The 12,967-nt window shown below is 42.7% G+C and overlaps 1 protein-coding gene across 3 annotated transcripts in view; it reads right to left on the bottom strand.

The window, feature by feature from the left end:
* The window catches only part of LOC136291536 (bifunctional methylenetetrahydrofolate dehydrogenase/cyclohydrolase 2, mitochondrial-like), a 39,231-nt gene extending 32,693 nt beyond the window's left edge, over positions 1-6,538 (bottom strand). For all 3 annotated transcript variants that reach the window (XM_066186725.1, XM_066186726.1, XM_066186727.1), the window contains exons 1-3: positions 6,400-6,538; positions 3,699-3,883; positions 3,240-3,362 (exon numbers count right to left, since the gene is read on the bottom strand). In XM_066186725.1, the coding sequence (XP_066042822.1) occupies positions 3,240-3,362; positions 3,699-3,883; positions 6,400-6,533 (442 nt within the window). In that variant the 5' untranslated portion in view covers positions 6,534-6,538. The remainder of the gene's footprint in view (positions 1-3,239; positions 3,363-3,698; positions 3,884-6,399) is intronic.
* Positions 6,539-12,967: the final 6,429 nt, after the last annotated feature.

Raw genomic sequence — 12,967 nt, 5'->3', positions numbered from 1 at the left:
CTTAAACCATGGTAATCTCCTGTTAAAAGATTTCCAATTAAAAAAACCCTAAAGTTAAACCAGCCTGCTATGATTCACAATTTAATTCTCCATTTTCTGATGAGAGGAAGTTTCCTTCTGAATCCTAACGAGAAAAGACTGCAGAAATTAAAATATTAAGTACATTGATGAAAGAGTCTCTTAGACCTGAAACTTGCCTCACAGAGACTGAAAGCAACCATAACCTTGTTTTTATGTAAACTTAGGGATTTAAAACAAACAAACAAACAAAAAGCCAACAAACCCAAGAAATTTGGAATAACCTATTAAATGGCTTTTGCAGAAGAGAACTTGTTACCCTTAGGCAAGTCAGTTGTTCATCCAACACAAACTTGGCAGCCATGCTTTTCTTTGTGCCTGGGATGAGCGGAACACTGCTCTGAAAAACACCTCCTCCACACTGTCTGTCTTTAGCTTCCCAGAACCAGACAGATAATAGATACAATTATGTAAAAGGAAAAAAAAAAATCATGCTTTACATGGTTATTTTCCACACTCAAAATTGATCTGCAGAATTTCAGAACAGGGTTTACAGTACTGGGAAGAAATGCAGCTGCACAGTTGAGGACAAGTGAGCTGTGGGCCTGAGAAGAGGATGTGGACACTTTCCTTCTCCTCCAGGGACACTTTCAAAACACTGTCCTGGGCAGGCCACCCCCAAACCAACAAACCAACCAACCCAACTCAAACTGCAGAGACAGTCACTATGTTATTTAATGAGCAGATTCTGTTTGCCCCAAGAAATGCATTTTCCTGGTTTGCTTCTTTGCAAACCATTACATCTTTATTTCCAGAGGAACAAAGTAATTTCTTAATTATCTTATTGTCAGTCTCATAAAACATCAACTGATTCCCGTACAAATTTCTTTACTGTCATTCCAAGCCACTCTCCAGGCCAAGTTCCTCTCTGCACTCCTCCTCTCCATTGTTAGCTAAACTTAAAGGACTACACTGGGCATCACTTGCCAAATATTTGCACACAGAGAAACTCCTATTTACACAACAGCTGCCTCTGGTTCTGGCACATGAAAAATAAAGACTGGTTTTCAAGAGGGAAGGGGAATGAAAATAACATAGCACAAAAGGGATTTGAGAAAAATACTGTATGGATTTTCATCTTCTGTCTCAAATAGATAAAACATTTTGTGGCCATCTCCCAGACAATTCAAACTAAGATACAGGAAAGTCTTCAGAAAACTATCACAAGTAATGCACTCAAAAGGTGCACAGAAAAGAAGTTCTCCTCAGGCAAAGATGACAATCCTCAACGTTAAGTTGCCCCAGCTCACAACAGTGCAACAGAACAAAGCTGTTTTTAACCCAATGTCGATCAAAAGCCACACCTTGGGTGGTTTACTGCAAAAAAGCACCAAACCCTACACAACAACCTCAATTCTGGACTAAGTAGCCTCCACTGATAAAGTTTTCACAACTTCTAGGCTTTGCCTCCTTCCATTATAAGGCAAATAAAAAATATTTGGAAAATGAGCTAACTTAACTTTTGGCCCTTTAGTTTATTAAGTTCCTTTGAGGAAAAAAAAATCAGCTGAGTTATATTTGACATCTGTTATGGAAAGGAGTTACTGAACATTTCCAGTTCATGACAAATTGCACATTTAACTTCACTATACAGACACTGCAATATTGACAAAGTTCTGCTATTGATTAAATTGTTCTAAGGCTTTTCCTAACACAAGCAACAGCCATGCCTGTCTGATAGGTTGGATAGAGGCTAATTAGTCTTCATGTAGTTTTCGTGACAGATGTGTCACAGTTCTTGAGAGGAATCTTCAACCAATTTTAGGACTAACCCTTAATTAAGGATTGCAGCATTTCAGTGTAGAAGCATCAAAATTTCAACTGACACAGCTTGAATTATCTTCAGGCTTTTTTTTCTTTTCTCACATTGACCAGGTTTAAATTCACTACATTTCAAGACTAAAAGAAGTTCTGAACTGTGCACTGATGAAAGCAGACAGCTCAAGAGCAGACTGTAGCAACCTGATATCCTCCTCATAAATTACAAAAGCATTTCTGCAAGTGGTACCTAACCATTTCCCTGAGTACCCTCACCAGTAAGACACATGACACCTCCCATTTTTGGGGAACACAGCACTGGACTGGGAGTCCAGTGTACAAGCCTACTTCCTTTGCTACAGGCTCCAGACAGGATGATTTCCATCCCTAGGCTGCCAATGCCCCATCTTTTGCAGTTGTCATTGCTGCAATGAAATTTTGTTAATTACATCACCTGCTGCTGCTAATCTGTTAGTGGGAGAGATGTTCTTTCAAAGGAAACCGACCACATTCCATCAGCTCCTACCTTGAAGGACAGGATTCGGCTCCTTACTTGTGTTATACTTCCACCTTGTGGCAAATTTGTTTCAGTACATGGCCCATTTCAGGCAGCTTTCATGGAACACCAAGTGCAAACCCTCCTCATCACGAACACTGCCGTTAATTACAAATATAACCAAAGCATTTTTGACTCCATAACTCTCAGCATCTGCCCCAGTTTTTCTGTTTTATAGATAAAAAAGAGTTTCAGTTTAGTTTTTGTTTCCTCTTTGCAAGTTTTATCTTTGCAAAAATACCACTTTGCCAGCTACTGCAAAAATACCCCTTTGCCACTTTGCTCCCTGGTGCTATTTCAATGAAATTTTATTACAAATTAGGAGAAAGTAAATTTAAAAACCCCTAAAAATTTAGTCAAGGCTTTTAGGACCTTTGCATAAAGTTCACCTGGAACATTAGGGCCAGCAAAGAAAACATAAATAAATGTTTAAGGCAAAATCTGGAGTCACTATAAGAAAGGCTACAGTATCATCTGCTACATAGCATAATTTTGCATGATACAGGGGATGAAAGCATGGAACTCAAGGCAAACCAGTGCAACATACTAAAAAAATAAAGATAATTAAACTGGATAAATCATGTGAAATGCCTTGAAATACCACACTGACTGATCATTAAAAAGGCAAGTTTGACATATGAAATTATTCTCAGGATTTGTTTTTTTCTTCAAAGTAAACTGCACATTCAACAACAACAAAAAATTAACATCTCAGCTAACCTTTCATTATGCATGTCCTCCTCCAAGAGTTTCTTATGCCTCTAAGGTACACTTGCAGCCCAGAACTATTAAACTCTTTCCTCTTACAGGGACTGTATATGAGGAGTGCAACAAAGATGTCACATACCTGGGAGAGGTAGCTGAACTAATAAACCACTAACTCTTGAATCCTTGTTGAGTTTTACTGTCATATCCAAGAGCTCTTCCTGTGAAATGTCTTTAGGTCTCAGTATGATCTCACTAGAAATGCCTGATAAAAACAAAAAACAGAAGACATGTCAGAAAAAGGAAATTGAGTGATGTGCAGCTTAGTCATTTAGTCCAAAAATCTGCCTGATTCTTAACAACTGTTTCCAAACACCATTCTGAGACACAAAACAAAACTTATGGCTCCCATTCAAATCACATTGAAACTACTTTCTTCATACATCCACGCAATTCCTTATGTCCGTCAGAGAAAACACGGAAGAAATTGGTGCAAAATTTAATTAAGACACTAAGGGGATTCCTCCTGCTTTGGTTTTTTTTTTTTTCCTTTTAAATAGAAGTATCTTGTGCTTACTAAAGGAATATTTATATGACATACCTACAGCCGCAGCTGCTTTCATCTTGTTCCTGACATAGATGTGACTAGCTGGATTGTCTCCTACTAATATGACAGTGAGGTGAGGCCTCTGGTTCCCAGCAGATATCCACGATTCCACATCCCTTCGGACTTCTTTCAAAACCTGGTGGGCAAGCTTTGTTCCTGAGATAACAGTAGCTTTATCACTATAAAAAGATACACAATATTAAGGTCTAAAATTTCACCAGGAAGAAGACACCTTTAAGTGTGTGATCTACCATTTTAAACACTGCCAAATGTTTTGATTCGTGTGCTAGCATTTCAAATATTATTTGAAAAACATTAACGCGCTACAAACTTACATGGGAAAATAAGAATTTCCCCACTCTCTTATCTGAAGAGCACAGATGTGCCATCAGTGCACATGGAAGAGGAGCTCACCAGCCACAACTCACCTTCCCAACACATGTAGCCAGCCACATTAACATACATGAACTCCTACTATTTTATTTTGGAATAAAATATGAGAACCTTCTTACGCCCTTAGATTTTATTGGTTTAAGGAAAGTTAGCCACTTCTCTCCTCAAATTTCCTTAAAAATGGATTTGATATAGGATTATTTACACTATTTTTTGTTCAAGCCTCAATGATATATTTCTCATATTTCATAGCTGCTGGGAAGGGAGTCAGTAAACAGCATTTCTCACAACTGTAAAGTATAAAAATAGCAAACACTGCAATATGTTGATGGTTCTTAGGTTTAGAATCTAAATAGTTTAAGCCCTCTGATGGAAATATCATACAAGAACTGCATGAACAAAGCAACGCCTGTACAGAAAGCTTACACTGCAGCAGGCTACTAAAGACATTGAAACTAAGTAATGAATTATTATCATTGTAAATTTTATACACATTAAAACATTGACCAGGGTGATCAATGACAGGCTTAATGATAGATTTGTGACAGGTTTCATGACTAAGTGAGAGACTTAACATGTTGTCCTGGGTTGTAGTATAGGATGTGCACAAAGTATTCTACCACCATCTTCATGAACTGTTGAATCCAGGTGGAGCAGTGTTTTCCCAGACCCCCTCCCTCTGGGCCATTATCTTCTGTTAATGGCCCATCAGATGCCTTGCCCATCATACATAGATAACTCCCTCCAGGAGCTATCTCTGTTTACTGGGCCATCAAGGACCCCCCCCCCCCCCCCCCCCCCCCGCATGACTCATCATCCCATTGTGAGATGCTCTGCCCAGGGGGAGGAACCAAGCATTCTCACCTGGATATAATCTGGGGTTTGGGACAGTACAGGGGGCCCTTACTCACTGGATTCCCAGAGGAACAGAGCTACCAGACCTTGCTACAAGACCACTGCTTCAGGAAGACCACCTCATCTGGACTGCTTCCATCACTCTGCTCAGGTTGTATTCTGACTCTGTCAGTGGTCTTTTGTATTATTGCATCTATTTTATTTTACTTTCTTTCCTTTCTTCCTATTAAATTGTATCTCTGACTTGGAGCTTCTCATTTGTTTTGCTTTCAAACCACTACATATGTGTTACTACACCATCCTGTCCCACTGCTATCCCACCTACCCATGGATGCTCTTACTCTGAACCCAGCATGGATTTATAACAGAAAATTCTTCATGTTTATGAATCTGGTGACTTGCAGGACATGACAGAAACAAAGATCTGGACTGCTATTTGAGATCAATTTGTACTCTAAAAGCCAGAGATCATATGGAGCATCACAACAGGACATGTCCCACACCCCATAAAAACCTCTGGAAAATTATTAGTGCAGGAACATCTGTGTTTTGCAGAACTGGAGAAAACAGTTACTAGCAGCGTAGAACAGAAGCAGGATATGTACTGGTCCAGAAATACAGACGTTTCTCCCAAAACTGGCAGAATCAATTCTCAATACACAGAACATCCAAGGGGTCAGATGCTTATTTCAATAGTGTTCAGCTCACTCATCTTCTCCCTCTTGAAATCAGAAAGGTAGTGCTTTCAGCACTGGCACTGCTGAAATCAGTGATCTGCTGAATCTCTTTAGTCAACTTTCAGCCAGGTGTTAAGACAATTACATACAAATGAAATGGGCCACAAGGAAGAGCTCAGAGAGACCCTCCTATGCACATGCATGCAAGAGCTCATAACTGCAGTGCTGCAAAACCAACACCAGAATCCCTGTGCAGAGAGTGTAATAAATTAAACGCAGGAGGTGATTATTGTCAGGACACTGATGCCCATTGCATCAAAGCACGCCCTGTTTGCCACCAAATGATGAATACATGCAGTAATTCTGTATAAATCCACTGGCAGGCTCTTTAAGGTACCAGGAGCAAGCAAACGTGTAATCACAGATCCCCCCCGGGAGAGGGCAGGAAGGTCACACCGCAAGGGCTACTTCAATTTCAAGAGCCCCGCTTAAATCCCCGGTCAATCACCGGGCAGGGGCAACGGCCCGCTCGCCGCCCGCTCTCCCGCTCGTTCCCTCCCCCGTTTCCCCGGGAAAAACCTCGGAACTCAGCGGGGATCCAAGGGCACCCACCCCGAAGGGCGATCGCGGAGGATCCGAGCCCGCTGATCCCTCAGACGTTTGGCGCCCTTTGGGCCCGCCGCGCCACGAGGGGTACGACGATGAGGCGGAGGATGAGAAGGAGGAAGGAGGAGAACTAAGAGGAAAAAGATCCGAGCGGCGCAAGGTACCTGGCGGCGCTCCGAGGGGAGCTGCTGGTACTGCGACTGAGGGTTCGCCACCGCCTCAGGGGCGTCCAGCCCGGGCGCAGCAGCGCGGCAGAAGAGGAGGCAACGGAGCAGAAGGCTGTGGCGGCCGCCGCCATTTTCGTCCGACCCCCCGAACGGAAGCGCCGCCGCAACCAAGCGACGAGGGGAGGAGGCGGCGCCTCTCCCGGCACCGGGATCGCGGCGAGGGCGGGCGGAGCTGAGGGACGGCTGGAGCCGAGTGAAGGGCGGGCCTGAGGGAGGGGAGATGCTGAGGCACGAGCGGAGCCGCCGGTCGACGTGACAGGGACGTCGAGCCTCAGGGTATGGCTGGAGCCGCGCAAACGATGCCCCAAACACGGGCTTAGGCTGCAGCCTTTGGTTCCCGTGAGCTGCTGTTCCCGTCACAGTTTGGAGTGGGCAGACACGGAGCTCCACGGATAAGCACCCATGCCCCTCCTGCACCCTCGTGTTTTCTGAGGCGGAAATCTCGTGGAATTTCTTGCAACTTGCATATTGATGCCTTCTGTCACGTTCAGTGGCAGATTTTATAGTAAAAAATCGTCTGTGCAGAGTGCAAAAAGAAAACAAACCAAGATCTGAAATAGCATGCCAAAACCATGCCAAAATAATAAGGGCACCCTCACCAGCCTACTGACAGTGGGAAAATTCCTTTATAAAGCTGGGAAAAGCTTTGGAAAGATGTGTCAACTTAGTGAGGCTTCTTGTTCTGCTATGGTCCTGGCAAAGTTTTTGACGAGTTAGGTGTTTTCAAAAAAGGAATGTGACTCAGGTGCTTCCACAGGCAGTGTGCATGCTGGGTTTTAATGGCTTATCCTTTCTAAAATATTATTCTTATCAAATTATACCCTAGATAAAAGCACTCCATTGCTCCATTTCTGTACTACAAAATAAGTGATAGACAATAATAACTATTCCTACTGCAAGCAGTAACAACTTTTTCTATATAGTGACAGTCTCCAAATTCTGTCAGATATTTGCAGAAGTGTGTGCTATTTTGACTTTTTTCACTGGTTTTCGTCATTCGTCAAACAAACCAGGTAGCCCATTTGAATAACAAGGAACATAAAATGAGCCCTAAAGTTAAGCAGATTCTGCTCAGACTTTGCAATTTCCTGGTACAGTTCAGATCAGCTAAATTTGTAACAGTGAGGAGTATTTGCTTTGCCACCACCGTGGCTCATTACAGGACTCTGCAGGAGTGATGGTGAGGTGTCTAGTTGGTTCTTAAGCTCCCTGCCAGGACTACAACAGCAGAGAACAGGGATTTTCAGCCTTAGGAAGCTTCTCTTAAACTTGATTGAGATCCATACCTAATTTGGTTTAACTTGTGTTCTGGGTTATTCTAAAAGAATCATTAAGAATTACAGATGTTGCCAAAAATTGTAGTGTGGAGTCCAACCACACATTACAAACTGTGTGTGATAAGGGATCTTCCTGTGAATCTTACATTAAAGCTTATTCTATTAAAGGGGAAAAAATGAAAATCATAAATTAAAATTCTTTTTCCTGATAACAAATCATCAAAACAAATCCAGCATTTAATGTTGGTTTTACTTGGGTAAGCAGATATTAAGCACGAGAGTCCATTTTATTTCCCCCTCCACCCCGAGCCGGGGTGGGAGAAGAAGGCGAAGAGAGAGGCCGAGAGCGAGAGAGCCGCAGGGGCAAGGTGGTAGGGTTTTATCAGGTATTGTAGGGGAGGAGTCTAGGGTTTGGGTCAAGGGAAGAGATAAGGAGAGTAAGATCAGATTTTGGCTAACTTTGAAATGGGAGGATTCCACAACTCCTCCGTTTATAAATTGGTTAAAAGGTGTGTTGAACAACTCCTAATAAGGGGATCTTCGGGAATATGACTTATTGGTTTACAAAACTAAAATGAACATTATTGAGCTGAAATAACAAGCAATAGAAAAACATTTGAGACTTACACAGGATAAGGTAACAGAAACAATGATACTGAATTAAATGAATACATTTTGCGTCATGAGCTAATAGTTCAGTCTCCTTTGGCCTTTGATCCTCTGACCAGAAGGGATGCAGTTCATTCTTCTCTCCTTCACAAGGGGCATATTTCTTAGCGTTTGGTCTTGGCTTTAGTACTGGTGTTGTAGGTGTTACTCTGTTGGATTGATGACGATGACTGTGAAGGTCATCGGTGAACTGTGACTGTGAGGAACAGTGAAAGCGGCAGTGGTAGAACTCACAGCATACGGCAGGGTCCAGCCCCTCTCTCAGGGAGAGATGGTAGCAATTTTGTGCCATTCTGGCAGTTTTCACTCCTTGCCGCGCCCTTAGGAACAAAGGGTAAGGAAAGATAGAAAGATACAGGCAGCTTCACAACAATGAAAAAACGTGGGGGTTCACAGGAGGGTGGACCACTGATTTAGGGCGTCGACACTCTACATGCAAATCGTCCATAATAGTCCATAAGCAGCTTTACCATCCATAAGTTGCAGCAAATGTGTCAGGAGAGATGGTAAGAGTCCCCAGCATGGTCCTTTTTGCAGGCAGACCAGTCACTTGTAGCTCTTTAAAACTCCCTCCCATGGAGAATGAAAAGACTTGTGATGGTAGATGTTAGTTTCATCTCTCGGTCGCAGTAAGCTGATCCTCCTACTGGGTGTTTTCCTCCCTGTAAGGATTTTACCTCCATGGAAGATGGGGGTCTTGCAAGGTGTAGCAAATCTGTGGGTGACTTATTGGGTGCTGGTGTTATTGTCCTCACCGGTTGCTCTCGCATTCATCCACCACTGAAGCAGTAGATGTCTTTATGAATTTAAAACAAATCCACACTGAAGTTCCAGCAATCCCCATACGTGTTTTGTCCATCCTCTTGTCACTTGCCAAATCGTTCTTCATTCTGACTTTGGTTTTCATAGATCTACTCACCAGATGGCTTAAAGGTTTGGGATAACACTCATCTATAGACAATCCCAGAAAATTACTTCATTCTGTCAGTCACATAACTAAAAAAAAAAAAAAAAAAAAAAAACAAACAAAAAAACCAAAAAAGTAAACAAAAACCCCAAAAAACAACACAAACCAGAAATTATATGTCAGGTCACAATTTTCAATGTACTTTTCATGTTAAAAGTTCAGCAAAGATGTTGTATGACTAATGTTGTCTATATAAGCCTCTCTAACATTGTGGCATTTTCTTTATTGAAAGTGTGTGTATTTTTTCCAAAGCATATTGAAAATTGTATAGACTCCAGGGGAGTTATGCACGTGTTACAGTTGGTATTCCCTTCTATATCTTCACAGTGTTACAGTATTCTTTGTGGGGAATTAGACACAGTGTAGCAGTAGTGTCACACAGCTGCAGACCTCCCGACTCTTCATATCTGTTTTTTGGGGTATTTTTTTAACAGGAGAAAGTTTGTGTCCATCAGAGATTTGAAAGTCTCTACTTTTTCCTTGCTGAACTTGCGTGTTTTTTCTTGTCAGGCAAGGACCGATGGCTGCTGTCCATGTTTTCATTCTGGCACAGGTACTTCGTTCAGAGCGAGCAGTGGAATGGTGAAGGTGGAGGTGAGTGGCTGTAAAAAGCCGAACAACCTGGGGAAAGCCCCGAAGGACGATGGCCGGGGAGCCGAGCCTGCCTTCCCCTCAGGCGTTTCGCGCCCTTTTTGTCCGCAGCGCCCTTTCCGCCACAGCGTGAAGGGGACGAGAAGGAAAGAGCCAAGAGAGAAACTCCGCGATCGGCGCCGCGAGCAGTGCTGCTGGCGCTGCAGCCGGCTCGGGTCGCCGGGAGGAAGGTGAAGGCTCGCCAGCCCGGGAGCAGCAGCGTGGAGCAGAAGGAGCAGAAGAAGCCTGTGGTGGCCGCAGCCGTGTCAGTCGTACCGCACAGGTGGGAAGCGGCGCCGCAGCCAAGCGACGAAGGGAAGAGCCGGGATAAGCAGCGAGATCCAGGTCGGAGCCGGGCAGGCGGAGCTGAGGGACGGGCGGAGCAGAGGGCGGGAGAAGCTCATCCTTAGGGTAAATCCCCGCAGTCGGATCTTTAAGAAAACCTGTATGCCATTTCTTTTTTGTGCCAAGCCGTTTCTGCAGAGGGCATAGGAACCTGCTTTTTATTTATCTTGACTGTGGGAATCCCTTTAAGTGTAGCGCCTTCACTTGCAATGTATTCAGCTACTTAAATCAAATAATAGTGCTGAAAACCCCTAAACTCTATAATAATTGATGCTGTCTTGGTGGATGATAACTTCTCTTTATGTGTGGAAGAGGATAGTGAGCTCAGATCCATGGAGCAAGGCGTTTGGCTGGGCTTTTGCAGAAGCAGGTATTCCTCTATTCTTAATGTTAAATGGAATATATTTTTCAAGGACTTTTCCTGCCTTTCTGGATAGGTCTTTACAAATGACTGACATGTTATTCAGATGGTGACAGTCAATTTTTGAGTACCCTTGCAGACTTTTTTCTCCATGAAAGCATTTTGCTTCCATAGTCTGCAGCTATGGAGAACTAAGCAATTTCCTAGTCATTCCTCAAAGTATTTTATGTTTTCATTTCACCAAGTTCATTATGTAAGGAATAAAAGCTTGACTCAGCCAATATATAAAGCAACAAAAATTTTATAATTCATTAATTCAAACGATAAAATGTGAGCAGCACGCTGGGTACAGTGGGGGGAGTGATAAGAATGAGCAAGGAGACCAGCTCCTTTTCAATGCCTTTATTAAGACCAGCTCTAGGTGGGGAGGGGCTCGTGGGGTTGCGCCTACCGCCGCCGCTTCCGATGAACAACGCAGGGGAAGTGTTCAGCTTTGCTGCCGACCACAGCCGGGCCTTCCGTCCTCGCAAGAGTCCCTAGCAAGACCGTGTTAGGATCGTGGTCTAGAGATCCTGTTCTGGTCGCGCGCTGTTAAAGTTATGGTGACGAAGTGGAATCCAGCTCTGATTGCTGTGAGGTTCTCTATGGTTCTGCCGATCCAGAGTGGTTTTTCTTGGCCCTTGGTTTCATGTTGGCTCGTTGTTTTTAGGGGTTTTTTTCCGCTCCTTCTGGGCGCTGAGGTCCATGGGAGTCTTCTCATTTACATACCAGGTGGAGTCATCGGTTGCCATGCAGGAAGCGGCAGGGCGGGAAGCGGCAGGGCAGGAACAGGTACTCGACGGGAAAGAATACAGTTCTAAAGGAAGATACTTTGAGGTAAATAGCATTTAACAGGGAAAGCATTACAATAACAATGGGTATGGGGTAAACAGTATTTAACAAAGCAGACCTTTCAATAGGTACTAGATAATGTGATAAGTAGCCTTTAACCGGGAAAAAGGCCGGTATGGGGTAAATGGTATTTAACAAAAGAGACCTTTCAATAGGTACAAGATAACAAGGCAACCAGTATTTTAACTGAGAGAAGGCACTTTACAGCAGAATTCTTAAACTGAGTTTAGAAACTTGTATTTTATTTCTTACAGGGAGGTGTTTCCCCTCCGGCTGCACATTGAATGCTGATTTTTGCTGGTATTTATTGAGCATCTTCATAAGCACTTCTTAGCAGGGTTTTTTTGTGGTTTCCTCCTAGTTTCTATTTGGGAAGTCCAATTTCTATACCCTATTGTGGTCATTCCTATTGGTGAGATCCAATTTCTATACCTCAGGGTTGTAAATTAGTGATGGTGATGTCTAGTTTCTCTTTCCAGCATCATACATCTGTGATGGTGAGGCCCAGCTTCTTTTTCCAGGGCCGTAAATCAGTGATGGTGATGTCTAACTTCCTTATATCTGAGATGGTGAAGGTCCAGTTTTCCTTTCCAGGATCCTCATTTTTTTTTTAGCTTAGGATAAGCTCACTTCCTTCTTTTATTTAGGTGATTACCACTCCTTTTATATATTCTAAAGCTATAGTTCAAAACTTCTTATTACAAAGCAGCTCAAGTTTATAATGATTTTGTTTCAAAGCAAATAATCACACTTCTGCATTCTTCTATCCTACATGCTAAAGGCCTAAAAAAACCCTTAAAATTTATATTGTGAAAACTAAAAAACTCACATTATTCACTTAAAAGCATGGAAAATATTTGTCCAAAAAGCCTCTTGCTGTGCTTTTCCTGTTTGTTTGTTAAAACTCATTTTTAAAACTGTCCAGTGGCCTCATTCCGCACATTTCACAACAACTACACAGGTCACCTTTTTTACCTGACACGAAACACAACCCCACATTTCACAATTACGATATAGTACAAAATATGCTATTTACTCAAAGATGGAACTTTACATGGAAACCAAACTCTCTTTCCAGTTCCATGGGGAAAAAGAAAAACCAAACCCAAACAATTTCAAGTGTTATACATAGTTTCAAGTTGCAATGATGGGCTTACCATGACTTTGTACATTAGACCTATCTACAGGCACTTATGTGAATCTCTTAGGGTGCAGTGAAGATTAACTTTATTCATGCTGAATATCTTGGGAATTTTAAAGAACAGATGATAACAATTCCTGAGCCCCATGAGGACTTTAAAACCCTGAGAGGCTTTTGATGTGTCCCGTTTTACTAGCATTTTTTCTTGGGCAATGTACTTTCCT

This window comes from Chamaea fasciata, unplaced genomic scaffold (assembly GCF_029207755.1).
Source record: "Chamaea fasciata isolate MVZ Bird 193981 ecotype frontalis unplaced genomic scaffold, bChaFas1.0.hap1 SCAF_6, whole genome shotgun sequence".
Taxonomy (NCBI): domain Eukaryota; kingdom Metazoa; phylum Chordata; class Aves; order Passeriformes; family Sylviidae; genus Chamaea; species Chamaea fasciata.
The sequence above is the reverse complement of the archived record's forward strand: the minus strand, read 5'-3'. Positions and strand labels throughout refer to the sequence as shown.